Source organism: Amblyomma americanum, chromosome 6 (assembly GCF_052857255.1).
Source record: "Amblyomma americanum isolate KBUSLIRL-KWMA chromosome 6, ASM5285725v1, whole genome shotgun sequence".
NCBI classification, from domain to species: Eukaryota; Metazoa; Arthropoda; class Arachnida; order Ixodida; family Ixodidae; genus Amblyomma; species Amblyomma americanum.
This window is the reverse complement of record NC_135502.1, coordinates 199,063,309-199,083,136: the sequence shown is the minus strand read 5'-3', so window position 1 is coordinate 199,083,136 and position 19,828 is coordinate 199,063,309. Positions and strand designations below refer to the sequence as shown.

General features: G+C 49.9%; 1 protein-coding gene across 1 annotated transcript in view; it reads left to right on the top strand.

Annotated features, from left to right (window-relative positions):
- LOC144095163 (calcium-activated chloride channel regulator 4-like) overlaps positions 1-19,828 on the top strand; it is a 601,494-nt gene that overhangs the window by 205,290 nt on the left and 376,376 nt on the right. The window contains exon 5 of the mRNA XM_077628955.1: positions 1,530-1,636. Within this exon, the coding sequence (XP_077485081.1) occupies positions 1,530-1,636 (107 nt within the window). The remainder of the gene's footprint in view (positions 1-1,529; positions 1,637-19,828) is intronic.

Genomic DNA, 19,828 nt, shown 5'->3' with positions numbered 1-19,828 from the left:
GATTCCAGTTCGTTGAATATGAAGGGAAACGTTCGGGATGTGCTGAAGTAGTGTCCGGCGTGCCTCAAGGCGCAGTATTAGCTCCATTACTTTTTCTTATCTTGATAAATGACATTGCAGACAACATCGACTGTACGGTCCGTATGTTCGCTGACGACTGTATCATTTACAAAGAAATTAGTAACTATGAAGATCAAATAATTGTTAACAACTCACTAGTGCAATTTTCCGAACGGTGCAAATACTGGCTGATGACGCTTACCTTAGATAAAACTATGTCTGTGACAGCAACCAGGAAAAAAATCCTCTAATATTTACTTATGGCATTGAGAACCAGGAACTAAATAAAGTTGATGATTATAAGCACTTAGGAATTTTGATCTCATGGGATTTAAAATGGAATAGACATGTTTTGTATCTAACATCTAAGGCACTTTCTGCGCTCTATTCGTTGAAGCGCCCCATAACATCTGCTGCACCTGACACCAAATTATTAGCGTATGCCTATTGGCGGCTTCCTGCGCCATATTGCTACATCGCTGTCTGTGATGCTCGCTTACTCGCCGCCGCGAATAGGAAAGTAAAGTCTGAATGCGTTCCAAAATGTTGATTTTTTTCGAACATTCGGGATACCTTGGAGGTCGACGTTTCAATTTGAATTGAAATCCAAATTGGAATGCTCGATCTGTAGCCAGTTTTCATATACTCTCTGAGCGGTTATTTCATTGCACCTGTTATTGCACCTGCATTCTATGCCTCCATAATTATAGATAACAAGGTACAAATTTGTGCATCGGTCACTTCCTAGCAAATTTAATGTTTATTTATTTAGTTAGAAATACTGCAATCCCAATCGGGATCATTGCAGGAAGGGCAAAAACAGAATTCAAAAAAGCAAGTACATAAAACAAAGCGTTGCAACTATACGTGAACAAAGGCTGTTAGGTTTAATAGCAATAAAAATAATCAGTGAGAAATAATATGGGAGCAAAATTGAAAGGGAAAAGAAATAAGAACAACATGATGCATTGGTGTTGCCTCTGTTGCAACACAAAGAGACGCGGCGCTGTGTATGGTGGCTTGTCTGGCCGCGGAGCTACATAATTGCACTGACATGTGCAGGGCTAACACTCAAGCTGATGATTTCTACGGAGGGAGTTTCTGCAGCGAGCTTATCGCGATTTGTGTAGGGGAAGGTCACGAACAGTATTAAATTCTCGAAGGACGAGAAAGGAAGCGACTTTAAGCAACATTGATTCTTTAAAGACATGGCGACCCCTTGACCCTTTCTTTTTGTTGATAGAAAAAAAAACTCAGCCTGGTAAACCTACCTTCGAATTAATGCATTGTACGAATTTTGCTGCATGTTCATGAATTCCGTTCGCACGGAAAGTATGAATGTATTTGAAAGTCGTGTGTACTTGCCCCGTCCTCTTCCTCGAGTTGCGCGCTGAGTTACGCGTTGGGTTGCTTCTCTCAAGGTGCGAACCCCAGGAAGGCTAACACTCAGCCCTTCAATCCAAATGCAGAGCATGAATTCGTGCATCTCTGGCCACGGCTTCGGTACGGCATCTTCGACGAGATCGGCATACCGGGAAGCAGGCGGTTCCCCATGGTGGTCACTGACAACGACACGGTACGCCAATGCAGGCAATCACTAAGCATGAATATACGGCGTGCAATTGCCGCTCCTAACGAGAAGCAGAAATCAAGTGAGGATTGGCTACGCCTACACTGAAGCGTCAGTATTTTCGTGAAGAATACGCGACCATGCTGTAAAAGCATGTGTTTTTTTACCTCATTCAACTCAACCTGCTTAATTTGTTTTTCTGCGAGAAGCAATTCAAACAGGATATAAACCTATTATATTGGACAGAAATAATAAAAAAAAACTTCCCTTTCGTTCCCATGGGACGCATCTGGCAGCTAACAGCTGTTTTGATTTCATTATTTATCAAAGTGCCTGACTCCAATGAATATCATGTCCTTGAGTGCTGTTAAGCACGGAATTGAAATTAAGTTTGGGTGCAAAGCACTCTTGGTAATTAATTCCTCTCTCTCACTGGCAGTTTCAATGCCCATGGATTCAATAGACATCTAACTCTATAGAGATCGGTTGGCGGCACATGGTCGTTTTCATGCAGGTTCAAAAATGCCCATTTGAATCTGAGGGGCCCTTAAAAGCAGCCTTGTGCGCATTAAGCATCAAAGAAATAATATAAAAAAATGTGGTCCAGCTAAAAAATTAGTACTAAACCATACTTTAATCTTCAATAACCAAATTGTGCTAAGAATTGGGCCACCTCGTTTCAGTTCATTTTGCAACTGTGGGCTGTGTTCAGAAACGAGCACATGAAAAAGACACGTGCGAAGCGCTATCAACTGAACTGTAGAATGAAGGTCCATACATATGTGGATCAACGACAATTGTCAGATAAGTAAGTTTTCTTGGAAATGATCACGTGGTATGTAGAGACCTTTCGCGTAGCCTTGATAAATCCGTCATGGTCAGACAACGAGAGCGGATGCATTTGAAGACTTGTAACAAAAAAAAGCTTCCGATATTTCTCGTATGATTCGGAAGTCAAAGAGGCAGCTGCACAGGTTTTCTGGTAAACGGATCTAAACAAACCCACTCTGTTTTCGTGCGGCCGACTTTCGCTCGATTTCGACTTGGCCTGCTTTTCCACAACCGAGGCAAAAAAGGGTCGCACGAGTGCTGCAGTGATAATAGCTAGGAACACGAAAAAGGCGGTCTGATTTCTGAGGTAAATTAATGCTTCAGAAATGAAGTGCGCAGCCCTGGAGCCAGGCAGGACTCTTCCTCCCTCCCCTATTTTCTCTTCTCCTCCCGAGACATCCAGACCACATGAAGTTTTCAGATTATGCAGTGCCGATTTTATTAAGAACTATCTACAATTGTGGTAACAGCTTTGCTGTTATGGTGCGCCCTCTATGCACGGCGTCCAAAACCGTTCTTCCTTGGTCTCCCACCGGCCGCATCCTCTCGAATCTTTTCTCCCCAACAGTAGGTTGGCTTGGGCTAGTTGGTAACAGTTCTATAGCGCCTTTCCCGTCCACTTCTGTGTCGTCTTTGTGTTTTTTGCTCTTTGCTTTCAAAAAACTTTATTCCCCCTTGGGGTCCTCCTCGCCAGCGGGCTCTTGGTCGCTCTCTCCTTGTGAAAGCAACATCCCGGAACTCGGCGCCCGTCACGCAGGTGTCTGCCGCTCCCAAGCGCAGACCGCAGCCAGACCAAATAAGACCCAGTCGAGGCGGCGTGCCGCGCAGGGCCCAGCGTCCTGCCTCGGCAGCGAGCCGTCTCTCCAGCACAAACTTGCCGCCACTTCGGTTGGTGCACATGGCTAGTTTTGTGGCACGCAGGACCGGCCCGCGCGCACGCACGCACCCACGATGCCCCCATAGCTGATGTTCGGGGGGTGTCTCTCCTCCGTCGTCGCTAAGCGGCAACCACACACACAAACACAAACACAAGGCGCCGGCCGTTTGTTCTGGCTACATTAGGATGCGACGCGGCCGCCCGCCCGACACCTCAACTGCCACTGTGACGCATGCCTCCATGGAACGCATCACACCTGACACCACACCAGTGCGCGGCCGATGTCCCGCGATCCTCCCCCGGGTTATAGGACAGCATTAAAACGAAGAGCGAATCAACAGCGTTACCCATTTCCCCCCACTTCCGCTACCAATGGGGCTAGTGCTATAAGCCTCAGCAGCTTGTCAGCGTTGGCGTTGCTATTCGCCACGGTGGGCTCTGAACCCCCTGCGGTGGAGGACGGTCAGTCGGTTCAATGCAATCGCCCTTACTGTCCATCTGCCACGGCGCGTACCTCCTGACGACTAGTGCAATTGGCCGTCCCCTTTCGTACGGCTTCTGACAGGACACCACCGGACAGTAGTTACAATTCTGACCACGCGTTCTCTCGATGGCCCTTTCTGCCAAGCGAAACTTGCGCTTCAATGCTCGCTTAGTCTTTCCGCCACCCTGGTGACTTTTCCGCTCAGTGTTATTCGCCAGTCGCGTCATTTTCTTTTGCTGCGGCTCCCGTGATGCCACCTGCACGCACGGTCGGCCCGCGATCTCGCCTCCACTGTCAGGCAAAATTTCAGCTGCGAACTCATCATGAGCGTGCATTCTCGCATGTTCGCTAATATCCGCCGACGTAGCGCCGCCAGTCTGCTCGCGCCTGGAATCTTCGCTTTCCGGAACACTTTATGTGTGCCGTGCCCTCTTTCAGCAGCAGCGATACTGGTCTGCTCTATTGAGGTGACCGTTAGAGCCGCAGCCGCGTCTGCGCACTTCTGTTTGTTGCCACTATCCTCCTCCAGTGCAGTCACCACTTCTTACACTGCGGATGCCGCTTCCAACCGCTCCGGAGAGGTGTGACAGCCTCGATGACCGCATCTTTACCGGATGCTAGCCTGCTCGCTACAGCGCAGAGACTTCCACTGTCAAACTTGTCTGCATCAGTTTCCTTCAATTTGCCAGAGCTCTGCTCTGACTCGTTGACATCTGCCTGCTGTTTTTTGATCGCGGCCGCCGTGCCACAATTCCAGCTTTTCAGCCAGCGCACTGCTTTACCGCACTCCGGCCTACCTCCTGTCTCACAACTGCGACCTCGCTGTCGCCCTTCCAATCTGCGGTATGCCTTCACCGCTCTCTGGCCTACCTCGACATGTTTCACAATGCCCACCGCATTCTCCGGACGCGCGGATCTTGTTTTACACCGGCCATCGCTTCCCCGACCTCTCACTCGTACCGAAATTTTTCCATTGCCAATTCTGCTTCCAAAATTTCCAGTTTCTAAAACGCGATTTCATCGGCTAAAGACAACACGAGCCTTCTCTGACGTATGCTACCTGGCGTTCACCCCCACCCAGCTCCATCTGCCTACCTCCTGCTCGTCGGTTCTCGTCCTCCCCGCTCACACTATACAAGCGGAAGGGTTTACCTACAAGGACCTACAAGACACCAACCTACATCACTGTAGGAGACGGCTTGGCTTGGCGTTCAATGCCTGAAATTGTTTCTCAGTCATGGGCGTTTTGATGACGTCTCGATGTGTCTATTGGCTGGTTTACCGTCTGCGCCAGTCAGCAGGTTCCTTCCTATCTCCTCTTTTCTCTTCTCCTAGCTAGACAGCCAGGTCACATGAAGTCTTCAGATTATACAGTGCCGTGTTTATTTACAACTGTCTTCAATTGCGGAAACAGCTTTGCTGTCAGGGTGCGGCCTCTCTGCACGGCGTTTCAGCCCGTTCTCCCTGTGCCTCCCGACCGCGTCCTCTGGAGCCTTTTCTTCCCGCTTTAGGTTCATTCTCACCATCAGGCTCTTGGTCGCTCTCTCCTTGTGAAGGCGACATCTCGGCTAGTTTCCGGAACCCGGCAGTCTTCACGGAGGCGTCCGCCGCTCCCAATCGCAATCCGCGGTGAGATCGGATGATCTGGCGGTGTGCCTCGCAGGGCCCAGCGTCCTGCCTCGGCTGCGCCCAGTCTCTCCGGCGCGAACTTGGACATCTCGGTCAGTGCGTACGACTGGTTCTGTGGCACCGTTGCGCACGCACAAAGGCACCCACGATGCCCCCGTAGCTGCTCTTCGGAGGCTGTGCCTCGTCCGTCGCCGCTGAGCGGCAAGCACACGCCCAGAAACAGAACTTGCCGGCCGTTTGTTATGGCTACGTTAGGATGCGACGCGGCCACCGCGCGCTTGACAATTGCCTACCATTGCCGTGCCATCACTTTCTGTCGATCGTTGCGAACTGTGAAGTATTTAAAATAGCTGTAACTTTAATACTAGGCTGCTTTTATTACCGCTTCACTTTGTTTTCACTGCGGGTAAATAACTACTGTAACTCACTTTGGAGCTCGATGGTGGCGACTAACACCTTGCCTTGTGAGTTTAAAGTGCCCTTGTTGTAGGCCACTCTGTGGGGATACGTCGAGATGGTTTGGATGTGCGCTCCCGCGAGGCTCCCTGGGTGTGTGTCGTGTTCAGTGGCTCGAGCTCGTGACTGTGGTCACTTCGGCTGGTTCGAGTAAACCAATCCTGTTCTCTGCATTTACACGCTACAGAATCTCAATTTGGTGGAGTATTAGCAGTTTGTTTGGTGCAGTAGCTTTCTGCAGCTCAACATGGTCCAAGAAATGGGATACGAACACACGCATAAGAGACTATGGACGGGATGCAAGGCCGAACTCTCAAATTCCTTAATGGATCGGGCACCGACGAATCTGTCCTACTACCCGCGACTGTCTGCATGCTCCGACATCAGCCTCTATTCTTATGTGCTCCTCATCAGCTCTACGGCGCTGTAGACGCAAGAAGCTCTAAGAAGTCTATGCGCTGGAAAATGACAGTACTTTACTCAGCAAGCCTGCCGACTTCTAGATGCTAACCTTCATCAATGCCATCGCGAGGAAGCTGAGCCCATGAGAGGATTTCTCTTTCTTTGCTTCAAGGACTGGGCAACATACGTAAAGAGCACATCCGCTTGGTAGAAGGAGCAGAGGAATTTTTTGTCACCTCACCCCGCCCTATACGAATCCAGCTCTACGGGGAAATAAGTCTTGCGCTGCAGAGAATAGAAAATACCGGCTTCGTATCGTCTGTCTACGACCTGAGTAAAAGGCGTCGCCTATGGTAGTAGTCCTAAATTTGAATTTGCGTGGACCTCATTGAATACGACCGGCACCTGCTGAGAGAGTATCATCCGATTCTGTCCGTAGAGTGCACACTCGGACTGCCCAACGGTGGAAATGCACTTTCAAAGCTAGATGCCAAAATACGGTTCTGGCAGATGCCGCTGCGTGAAAACAGCAAGCCTACGACTTTAATCTCACCGTTCTGCAGGTTTCCTGCAGCAGGCTGCCATTGAGCATCGCGTCCGCTCCAGAGCACTTCAAGAAGCCGATGTAAAATATTCTTGTTGCTGTCAGCAGAACTGTCTGTCATATCGATGATGTCCTTTTCTGAGGCAGGCGTTATGCTGAATGAGAACCAGTGATTGTTTCACGTCGACCAGCTCACATTCCTAGGCCACAAGTTTGACCAACATGCAATCAAGGGTTTGAGGCCGACCAAGAGTAGCGAGCTGCAAAGAATTTTCGGAATGGTGACCTACCTTGCTTGCTTTCGTCTCAAGCTTGCTGAGATAGTTTAACAGCTTACTCGGTTGCTATCAGCAAAGCGGGAGATCTTTCGGAATCTAGACCAGCAGCAATCTTTTCACAAATAGAAGCAGCCATTTTCATGTCGCCCGGTGCTTGGGGTGTCCGATTTTGTGAGACAGTGGTCAGCGCAGACCATTTCTGCCTTTGAGCTGGGAGCGACGGTCGTACAGAAACCGACTGATGGAACGTTGTCTCTCATCTTTCTTGCCTACAGGCTCTGATCCAAAACGGAAAAACGACACTCGCAAATAGAGAAAGAGGCTGCTGCCATAATTTGGGCTTGCGGAAATATCAGCCATTACCTGATAGGCAAGTCGTTCACACATGAGACTATAGAACCCGCTGGCTCTTCGTGGCAAAGCGTTTCGGTGCGCTTACTGCGCGTATACAAAGACTTATGAGGCGCCAGTACGAGATGAAGAACGTCCCTGGGAATGAACTCGCCGCGGAGTCGCTTTCCACGGCGCCTCTTAAGTAGACCGGTAACACAGAGGTATGAAGCGAATTCAAAGCTTTTGGCTACTGCGTGACGGCAGCTCTTGCCAATAACCAATACTGCCTTTAATTATTGAAAAAAATAGCCGAAGTTCGATTCGGTATGTGTATATGTCTGAAACCCCTGCAAGACTGACCTCCGGCGAGACTTGCTCCTGAACGTGATGCCTTTCTAGGAGGCCTGCCAGCAATTTACCTTTGCGGGCAATCTCCTGCTCTATGCAGCCTGTGTGGTTGTGCCACTTGCGTACAGGAAGGAAATTTTGCGTCGTCTGCACGAAGGCCACTTTGTTACCACGAAGACGCCAGCCTGCTCTGAGGACTCCCAATAGTGGCCAGAAACGTCACAACCACCGTGAGCCAATGTCAAGAATACATAGAACGTGCAAGAACGGTGAAATGCCCATTAAACACCGAGTTTCCTTGTATACCATGGTAACGCGTTGCAGTGATCTTGCTCTTCGTCAGTAGCAACTGGTGGGTGATAGTTACCAATTATTAGTCAAGATATGCTGATTTCGCTCCTTCAGAGAACTTAACTTCTGGTGCAGTGGCTGATTACTGAGAACGAGTTTCCTCCCGCTATGGAATTCTAGTGCTGGAGTGCGACCGGAGTTCTCGTCCTCATAATTGTAAAATTTTGCTGAATAAATCTGGTTCACGCACATCACCTCGAGCCTGCACCATTATCACAGCAGCGGACTCACCAAAGCTTCTGTCAAAATTATTAGGACTTCTATTACTCACATGACACGTACTTGACCCTCTGTCGTGAAAGTCAGCTATACTGAAAATGACTACAACTCCTCTATACTGCTAACTGGGAGAGGGCTGAACAGAACGCTTCCTATTAGAGTTGATACCTGTTCCCTGCAACCTGATATCACTAAACTCCGGAAGTTTGAAAACAGAGCCACGAAAAGCAGCGCGGAAAGTAGGATTGAGGACATGATGTGAGTCAAATTCCCATCTTTCGGGAATGAAACAAAGCCCGCATTACGGACCGGAAGCGGAAAGGGAACGTGCAGGCGCCCGCATGCGAGCCTACTTTCTACGTTGCCGACGTTGGAGATGGCCCCATGCAGCGCAGTCGGACCCATCTTGTTCTTTTTCTCAGGCCTGAGAGAGAGAAGACAGACAACAAGCCGCAAACGAAGCATTTCTTGCCCAAGACACGGGCATAGCGCTTCCAGGCATTCGAGTTTCTCTTGGAGATTGACCCACAGCCTGCACAAACAAAAATTCAGGGGGGGCACTTTGTTGACCTAAAGTGCAGTATGGCGAAAGCCTTTAGCGCGGTGTAGCTGCTTGTGCCGCTGATGTGTGGTGAAGGTGTTGATTAAACACTGCAAAGAGCATTTAGGAGCCATCCTTTCAAATCGGCATTCCGATGGCGCCTGGATTGGGACGCGACAATGTGTTGCAGCGTTGCCAAGGAGTCCACGGAATGCCATCGCCCGTTCAGCGCGACGCCTTGCCCTTTGGACAATTTAAGGAAAGGAAATGACGCCTGTCTGACATATCTCGGTGGACAGCCGAACCGCCCCGTAAGAAAAAGAAAATGAAATGAAAATGGCTAATTAACTACTAACTAAAATAAATGGGTAATTAGTAACTATTCTTTAATAGTTGCTTAATCATTTCAAGTAACTATTTAGTAATGATTAGTATTAGTTACGACAAGTTAGTTAGTTTCTGGATGTAACGGACGCCGGACAGACCCATGGCCGCGAGTATGAGCCACTAAAGGCTTTCGCCTTTATACACACGAGCACACCAAGAGTGGACGTTGCGGCGTAACTGCCCCCCAGAGTCTTCTCTCTCAAGTGTGACACTGCACTCAGTAACCACTATATGTTGCTATGCCCCGATGGCTTGTATGCGCGCTCACTCGAGGTTCCCAGAGTGTTCCCCGTCCTGTTTTCTTCAACCCAGCAATATAATATGTATTCTGCCAGTTTTTTTTTTTATTTTGATTAGGATTCATTTTACTTCACCTAATTTAAGGGTATTTGTCATTGTACTGTATATTACTTCGGTTTCCGTTACGGTTAGTCCAATTTCTCAATTCCGCTTTTACGCTACCGCTACCCTAGTCTTCTGTTTTCCGTGGCACTGCATTGTTGATTTTACTTTCAATATCCATAAAATCCAAAGCTACTTGAGAGCCCATCATATCCTCTTTGATATCGGTATCAATATGTTTACAGTATACCAGAGCATGTTGATTGCTTGCTGCATAGCTGCCGCATGCTACACAAATGTCATTTGTGCGCTGATATTTACTTCAATATTGCATGGTTAAGAGGTGACCTGATGGGGCCACGAAAAGAACTACCTAACAGCCTTTTCTTCCCGATCTATATCTCTCAAGCTTTGTAAGCATGTAATAATTTATTTCGTCCGGTTGTTGTCTCTACTTAGTTGTCTGCGATTTACGGATTTTCTCTTCATGCTCGTGATAAGTTCATTTTCTCTTTTGTTGCCAGCGTAACGTGTCGCAAGTTTTCTAGTGTTTTTCCTCATCGCTTGTTCGCGTTTATAATGTAGTAGCGCTACCTCTTTAGGGCGGACTGCGCGAGGAAGATGAAGTTACACGAGCCGCGTGGCAGAGTGGTTCAGGCTCCTGGTCGGCTCGAGGGGATCAGAATAAACAGTTCTTTTGAGTCCAGCAGGCCGCTGGTTCGAGTCCTGTTTCCGCCTGTGCTATACAGATGCTGACCTAAAATGCGTGTGGCGTTCACGGCGAGCAGGTGGGTAAGCATCCGTCAAGTCCCGTCTACAAGCAGCGCTCTGTTACACGGAACTTGAGTCTCCGTAGAGTTCTCGGATGATTTTTGCGGTTGCCGACCTCCAAATTAGCATTTATCATCGGAGCCGACTTCGTTGCAGTCAGGCTTTCCTTCCTCACGACTTCCTTACTCATTATAGTAGTTTTGTAGACTTCCAGTCTCGCCGTCTTCTGTATTCGAACACTCAGCTTTCGGTCCATGGTCTTGCAACGCAGACAACTACAGTCGGGTACAACTTAAGAAGGCAGCGGCATTTGCCCCTCAAAGACGGATGCACACGAGCCTCCGCCAATAGGCGCGCACTTCAGGTGACGTCATGAGCCGGACGGCCGGTGACCCCGCCGACGGAGAACTTGCCTAACATGGCCGCCCTCGCTTCGAACTGGGCCGAGTCGCGTCAGCTGTGTGCGTCTCCCTTCGTCAGAGTGAATTCGAATTGTTTGTGGGCGTTTGTCATGTCGGAAATATTATTGCAAGCTTACGATGCACAACTTGCGCCGCGTGCGTTTGTTCTGAGCCGTGAGGCGACGAAAAAAGGTTACAGCGAACATCGATGACCGCGCTGCGCTGCGCTTCGTCTGGAAACAGGATCCCGCAGAGGCACACCGCTGCAAACAAACATCGTGCGTGTTTGTTCTATGGTGTTTTGTTTTGCTCCTAAGTGAAGTTACGACGAGGAGAATTTGCCAAAGTCTGGTACCTACTGTGAGCGGCGGGTGTGTTAGTGTACTGTGCCCCTGCGTTTCACGTCTGGCGTGGCGAAGTGATGGAGCAAAACCATTCTCAGGATAAATGAGGAAAGCGTGCTCGAATGAAACCAACTTACGAGTTCCTCAACCGAAAAGATTTGCGGAAGCAACCTCCAACGCAAAGATTTGTTGCTGCCAGCTCAGCGCGCAAACGATCGATCGTTGGCAGCAGTATGATAAGATAGCCGAGCGTCTAGCAGGGCGTCGTTCGAGTGTTGTGTAGCACCGTCGATTGATCACTTTCCACCAGTGCTAACAATCAGTGACTAACACGCGCTGCTTGAGCGAATGTCATTGGATTATTAACGGCCAGGCGTGTGGGAGCAGTGTTTGTTTCCTTAATGTCAGCCTTTGTACTAATATAAAATTATGACCGACACACTGGTGCCTTTACAAGGGAGCTTGGCATGAATTCGCGTCTCTGTATGGCTTAGAATTCTTCACTCACTGCACGCGCCAGCTGTAGAATGCCTGCTGTGACACAATCGCACATCAGTTGTGCTGTCAGCGCTCGACTTGCTTTCCCACAACACAGCTTCGCGCTGCTTTTCGATTGTTATGATATTGCCGCCAATATTTGCAGTGTTTGTTCGTTTTTCAAATCTGCCGCGACACCACCTTATCGCTTTGTTTGCGACGCAAGACGCGACTAGATTTATCTCGATTGATCGCAGCCAGGCAAAGCTGATTCTACGTTGTTCCGGAATGTTCTAGTAACTTTGCGCCCTTTATCTCGAATGTTCGCTATCAGCTTTAAATTGAGCACGGCTGACAGCGGCGGGCATTCTGTTCGACGACCGCCGAGCACGCTTGTCGCTTCGCCGCCGCCGAGTGATTCAATCCATTTTGGGTGCAAGTCAGCCCAATAAACAGTTCTTTAAGAAGACCCTTTCGTCCGTCTTCATCGCTGCTTCGACTGCCGTCACCACTACGTGACATCTGGTGGAGGTGCCGGGGAGCCTTCCATGTTCCGGACGCCCCCTTCAAGTCGTGAAGCCAGCCCTGAGTGCTTCGCACCTGAGGACGAGCCAGCAGCTCAGCGAGCCAGCCGACTTCTCCAGGGAGAGGAGCCTGAGTTCGGGAAACTGCCGGACCGCACAAGACAGCGAAAAGACGCGGCTACGAGCACCGCAATCTCGCCGAAGATGTCGACACCGATCATACTGCAGCAGCCGCGGGTGCCGCCAACTTTCAATGGATCCCTAGGCGAAGACCCTGAAGAATGGTTGGATCAATTTGAGCGCGTGGCGTCATTCAACAAGTGGGATGATGCGGCAAAGATTGGACACGTTTTTTTCTCATTGGATGGCTCCGCACGCACGTGGTACGAAAACTACGAGTCGTTCCTTACGACATGGGAGCTATTCAAGAGAGAACTATTGAAGGTATTTACCAGTGTCGTGAGGAAAGAAAGAGCCGAACGACTCCTCGAGTCCAGGATCCAGCTTCCGAATGAGCCCGTCCGCAGTTACGTCGAGGAGATGAAGCGCCTATTTCGCCGCGCCGATCCCGGGATGACCGAGGAAAAGAAAGTTCAGTTCTTAATGCGCGGCGTAAAAGAACAACTCTTTGGCAGCCTGGTCCGTCAGCCGCCAAAAACGGTCGAGGAATTCATGCAGGAAGCCTGCACGATTGAGAAGACCCTCGACGTCCGAGCTCGGCAGTACAACCGCCCTTCCTCTGCCTATGCAATCCGTTCGGACACGCCGGCCACCACCAGCGACAGCTTGCGGGACGTTATCCGCGAAATCGTCCGAGAGGAGCTACGCCGATTACTGCCATCCTCCCCACAGCCACAAGCATCGACTCTGATGGACGTGGTACGGGAAGAAGTGCAACAGGCACTTGGCACCCCGACGGCCACAGAACCCCAGGCCATGACCTACGCCGCTGCAGTAAGGACTGCTCAGCCCCAACGACAACCCCCACGTCCTCCCCGAGATGAGCCACTTGGTCCACAACGCCGCCTCCCAGCCCCCGCCCGCCCAGCCTATGACCGACCCTCAAGCCCCAGGAAATGCGACGCCTGGAGGACTTCCGACAACCGGCCGTTGTGCTTCCATTGCGGTGAGGCCGGCCATATTCTTCGTCACTGCCCGTACCGACGTATCGGTCTTCGAGGATTTGCCGTTAACGCCCCACGACCACGCTTCGGACAACGTCCGCACGAAATCGACGAGTACCTGCGTCGAGAAGAGTACACGCCGAACCGCTTTTCGCGCTCACCATCGCCGTCAACCTCGCGCTTTGCGTCGCCACGCCGCAGCTACGCAGCCGCGGTACGAGGAAGGTCGCCCAGCCCCCGTAGGGGAAACTAAAGGCAGCAACCTCTGGAGGTGAGGTTGCTCACGAGCTAAACGCCGAAGATCCTCCACCGACCACGCCCCATGAAGACGCTGCACCCGCGACGCCGCATGAAGAACCGAACTCGCTGCACCGACGCCGCACACAATAAGAACCTCGACCACGACGCAAGCTACCTTGAAATCGACGTCGCCACCCAGAGGAGCTTCGACCACACGCCCAACCCGGGAAAATCACGTTGCCCTAAGTGTCCTGGAGGAAGAAGTCAGCGTCCCACCCCGTTCAAGCGTTATCGTGACCGTAGGCGCCACGAAAGCCATAAACACTGAAGCCATCATCGAGGGGAACATGCAGTTGCTACTAGACCGAGGAATCAGCATCGCAAGAGGCATCGCACATTTCCGCAATGGCCAGGCCGAAGTACTGCTGACTAACTTCAGCGAAGAATACCGGCATATTAACAGAGGAACGACGATTGCTTTCTACGACGAAATATCTGACGTACGAGATTCCTTCGCCCTCTCCGACCCCTCCGCAGAAGATCCGCCTGACCAAGAGAACTCGCCCACTTTCGACATCAACCCAGCCCTGCACCGGAACAGACAAGACCAGATCCGCAATCTGCTTCAAAACTACAGTGAGTGCTTTTCGACATCGCCGAAGGTGCGACAGACGCCAATTGCCAAGCATCGCATTATAACGGATCAACACGTCCTTCCTCTCCGTCAAAGCCCCTACCGTGTGTCTCCGCGAGAACGACAAGCCATCCGGGACCAAGTCGAAGAAATGCTTCGCGACGACGTCATCCGGCCTTCAAACAGCCCATGGGCGGCACCGGTTGTTCTAGTGAGAAAGAAAGACGGCGCACTTCGATTCTGCGTGGATTACCGCCGCTTGAACAACATAACAAAGAAGGACGTCTACCCCCTCCCCCGCTTCGACGACACACTGGACCGCCTCTGCAACGCCAAATATTTCTCATCGATGGACCTCAAGAGCGGCTACTGGCAAATTGAGGTCGACGAAAGAGATCGCGAGAAGACAGCATTCATAACTCCGGATGGGCTGTTTAAGTTCAAGGTGATGCCATTTGGTCTCTGTTCCGCACCAGCGACGTTTCAGCGAGTAATGGATACAGTGCTGGCAGGCCTGAAGTGGCAGATTTGTCTGGTATATTTGGATGACGTCGTTGTCTTCGCCTCGAACTTTGAAGAGCACCTCAAAAGACTTCGAACAGTACTAGACGCAATCAAGTCGTCTGGCCTAACCTTGAAAGCAGAGAAATGCCACTTTGCCTACGAAGAGCTGCTGTTTCTAGGCCACATCGTTAGCAAGAAAGGAGTACGCCCAGACCCGCAGAAAACAGCTGCTATTGAACAGTTTCAACCGCCGGCCGATAAGAAAGCAGTGCGCAGATTTCTCGGACTATGCGCATATTACCGACGATTTGTGAAAAACTTTTCGCGCATCGCCGAGCCCCTGACCCAACTGACGAAGGCAGACGTGCCGTTTAAATGGGAAGCGCCGCAAGCAGAAGCCTTCAAGGAACTTCAGCGTCGTTTACAGTCCCCACCGATCCTTGCGCATTTTGATGAAAACGCCGATACTGAAGTTCATACCGACGCAAGCAGCGTGGGACTAGGCGCCGTTCTCGTTCAAAAAAGTGACGGGCTGGAGAAGGTCATCGCATACGCTAGCCGTTCCCTTTCCAAGGCCGAGGCTAACTATTCGACCACTGAGAAGGAGTGCCTTGCCATCATCTGGGCTACGTCGAAATTCTGCCCCTACCTCTACGGACGGCCGTTCAAGGTGGTCAGCGACCACCACGCGCTCTGCTGGCTTGCCAATTTGAAGGATCCCTCTGGCCGACTCGCTCGATGGAGTCTGCGTCTCCAGGAGTTTGACGTCACCGTCGTTTACAAGTCCGGACGCAAGCACACTGACGCCGATTGCCTCTCACGAGCCCCTGTAGATGCACCGCCGCTGGACGACGATGAGGACGCCTTCCTGGGACCCATCAGCACAAGCTCTTTTGCTCAGCAGCAACGCTCGGACCCCAACCTAAAAGGCCTCATCGAGTACCTGGAAGGCAAGGTTTCTTCACCCCCCGCTTCATTCAAGCGAGGACTGTCTTCTTTCTGTGTGCAGAATGAGGTCCTTGTGAAGAAGAACTTTACAGCGAACAAAACAGCCTACCTCCTTGTTGTACCTACTTGTCTCCGCGAAGAAGTTCTACAGGCTTCACACGACGAGCCGACAGCCGGACATCTCGGGTTTACTCGCACCCTCCGCCGCATTCAAGACAAGTATTACTGGCCCCGACTGTCTGCCGATGTCGCACACTATGTGAAAACATGCCGAGATTGTCAGCGACGAAAGACTCCTCCCACACGACCAGCAGGATTTCTGAACCCCATTGAACCTCCCTCAAGACCCTTTCAGCAGATTGGCATGGACTTGCTTGGCCCTTTTCCAACGTCAACATCTGGAAATAAGTGGATCATCATAGCGACCGACTACCTGACCCGCTACGCCGAGGCGAAAGCCCTACCGAACGGAACAGCAGCAGAAGTGGCCAAATTTTTCGTGGAGTGCATTCTTCTTCGACACGGCGCCCCCGATGTGCTCATCACGGACAAAGGAACAGCATTTACGGCGGAACTCACGCAAGCCATCCTGCGCTACAGCCAAACCAGCCACCGGAGGACAACTGCATACCATCCGCAGACCAACGGACTGACCGAGCGCCTGAACAAAACCATCGCCGATATGCTCGCTATGTATGTCGATGCCGAACATAAAACCTGGGATGTCATCCTGCCTTACGTCGTCTTCGCCTACAACACCGCAGTGCAGGAGACCACCCAGATGACGCCTTTTAGGCTCGTCCATGGCAGGGATGCCACGACCACGCTAGACGCCATGCTGCCCAACGTTACAGAAGAAGAGAACGTCGACGTTGCCGCCTACCTTCAACGCGCAGAAGAAGCTCGAAGGCTTGCCCGATTACGGATCAAAGATCAGCAGCGGTCCGACGCCAGACGCTACAACCTACGAAGACGCAACGCGGAATACAAGCCAGGAGACCAAGTCTGGGTGTGGACGCCCATTCGCCGCCTTGGATTGAGTGAAAAGCTTTTGCGCCGCTATTTCGGCCCGTACAAGGTTCTTCGTCGGCTGGGTGAACTGGATTATGAAGTCATCCCTGACGCAATGACTGCATCCCAGCGACGCCGCGTACGACCAGAAGTTGTCCATGTAGTCCGTCTGAAGCCGTATTATGCGCGCTAAAGGCCGCTGCATTTCCATTCTCTATTTTCGCAAGATCATTTTTTTTCCTTTACTAGTCGCATTATTTGTTTTAATGCATCGGGTCGATGCTTCTTTGAGAGGGGAGTAATGCCGCCAATATTTGCAGTGTTTGTTCGTTTTTCAAATCTGCCGCGACACCACCTTATCGCTTTGTTTGCGACGCAAGACGCGACTAGATTTATCTCGATTGATCGCAGCCAGGCAAAGCTGATTCTACGTTGTTCCGGAATGTTCTAGTAACTTTGCGCCCTTTATCTCGAATGTTCGCTATCAGCTTTAAATTGAGCACGGCTGACAGCGGCGGGCATTCTGTTCGACGACCGCCGAGCACGCTTGACGCTTCGCCGCCGCCGAGTGATTCAGTCCATTTTGGGTGCAAGTCAGCCCAATAAACAGTTCTTTAAGAAGACCCTTTCGTCCGTCTTCATCGCTGCTTCGACTGCCGTCACCACTACGTGACAATATGTTGCTATTAAAACAATTCCAAGACAGTGAAGGCAACAGAGCCATTATGTACATCAAATAAAAGTACGACAAAGTAGGCACAGCTGCTTGTGAACTGACTCCTAATACCTCTACTCGCGTCTGCATTAAATGTGTGCGCATGTTTTCTTGCGTGTTTGTTTATATTTGTTATTTTTCTCTTTTTTGCATTTCAGATCTTAGTTTTCGCGCTCGCGTTTGTGTGCATGTGTGTGAATATGTGAGTGCTTCTGTGCGTGTATGTGTTTATTATTCCTATTTGTGTCCTTTTATTTTTGTGTTTGTTCTTGTAAGCATGCTGCATCCACCTCTTCCTTTACAATCTCATTAACTCGTCTCATTCAAAGCACCAAGTCCTGTGAATAGCAGGGCTGGCCTCTTCGGTGTCATTAAATCCTTACACTCTTGTCTACCTTGCCTCCTCAGTCTGCCATCTTGCTGTGTTTTCTCCTACTATTCTGACCTTGCTTCTTGTGGTGTTGTCGCAACGTGATTAACCAACTTGCACTAAAGAAACTTCTATCAGCTGTGACGACAGAAACATTGACCGATACAAAATGTTAAAAGCATCACGTGGCTTGCGCAATAACTTCGTCTCTTACCCCTGTTAATGTGTTTATGCATCAGTGCATACGGCAGCTCGCCAGGAGTGCACATGAAAGGGTGCCATATTGTGCAACAGCATCTTGCGACGTTGTTGCATTCAGTCTTAATAAATAGATGGTATCGCTGTCCGTCACATGTGAGGGTACACATAACATTGTGCAGTGGATTATCATTTCCTGTCTTGACGCTTTCATCATTACAAATGCAGTTTTCTAGTGAATGGAGTCCAACAAAGCAGTGCTGTGAGAGCGTTTTCAGCTTTCACCATTTATTACCTCACCAATATCACTGTCTGAATCTGGCCGTCATTTTGCCTACGGCTTGTAATGAACAAAGTGACTCACTAAAACACGTTCAACCTTGCTGAGTATTTTTCCGGTACGTAAGTATAACAAAAAAAATGCTAGCAAAGTTATTCACGTTAATAATTGTGCTTGCATTCGCGTTAATGCCAGAGTCAGATAAATAAATTAAAAATTGGCAATGACAAGGCTGCGCTTTTCAGTGCATACTGTTAACAGAGCCATAAAGCTTGCTCTGACTACTGTTATTTCAACATGGGGCCCGACAAACTCGACGCTGGCTGCCTGAATGAGCATTTTGGGCCTCAATAAGCTGATGATGTTTTATATTTATTCTCTTAATCTCATTACTTGTGTGAGCCAGATAACCAAAATAAACAATGCAACCACATGAATGTGCTTTGGCCTGCAAGCTGCTAACAGTGGCTGTCAGTTTTGTGTTGACTACTGGTATCGCAGCTGCACTGCCTATGACATGACTGCGATTTTCAGTGCATACTGCTAGCAGAGCCATAAAGCGTGCTCTAACTACTGTTATTTCAACATGGGGCCCGTCAAACTCGACGATGGCTGCCTGAATGAGCATTTTGGGCCTCAATAAGCTAATGATGCTTTATATTTATTCTCTTATTCTCATTACTTGTGTGAGCCAGATAACCAAAATAAACAATGAAACCACATGAATGTGCTTTGGCGTGCAAGCTGCTGCTAACAGTGGCTGTCAGTTTCGTGTTGACTACTGGTATCGCAGCAGCACTGGCTATGACATGACTGCAATTTCCAGTGCCGACTGCTAACAGAGCTATAAAGCGTGCCTTGAATACTGTTAATTCAACATGGGGCCCGTCAAACTAGATGGTGGCTGCCTGAATGAGCATTTTGATCCCGCCAAAGATAATCAGAGTTAACAGTTGTGTTTCAACTCAGATATACCAGCATTTAAACATGTTTCTATGCCACTTATTAAATCGAGCACAATGTGTGCAGGACGTAGCTTATCAGAATTGAGCTTCTATTATAAGGAATACGCCATAAATGGAACTGCTTATTTATTTTAGAGGTCACGGAATGGATGGTTGTCTGTTGCGAACCAGCGGGAAAAATTTTTGTAGCCCTAATATAGGCTGTGCTTTCGTTAAAAGAAGCCGTCATGATTCGTCGAGTGGCTCAATGCCAGACAGCTCGCAGTCGGAGTCGCTTTCTTCAGTGTCATCTTCACCCAGCTGGATGATGATGGGTTGAATGTGCTCACTCCCAGACGTGTCAAGTCTGAACTTTGCCTCCAAGTCCATCACGTGCTGAATCCTCTTCGCCCAGTCTTCCGCCGCTACGTGCTTGGTTTTCTCCCTCAAGATGGCGTCGACCGTGGACAGCTTGAAGTCTCTGTTGTCCGCAGCGATGCCATTTTTGACCTTGGCCCAAACAAGCTCAATGGGATTAAATTCGCAGTGGTACGGCGGGAGCCTGAGTACAATGCAACCGGCGCTTACAGCTGCATTCTCTACGATGTAGCTCAGAAAGCGTGAATTTACAGATGCCACCAGCTCAAGCAGCTGCTTCTTTATCATCCTTTCAGCGTAGGTGATCTTCTTG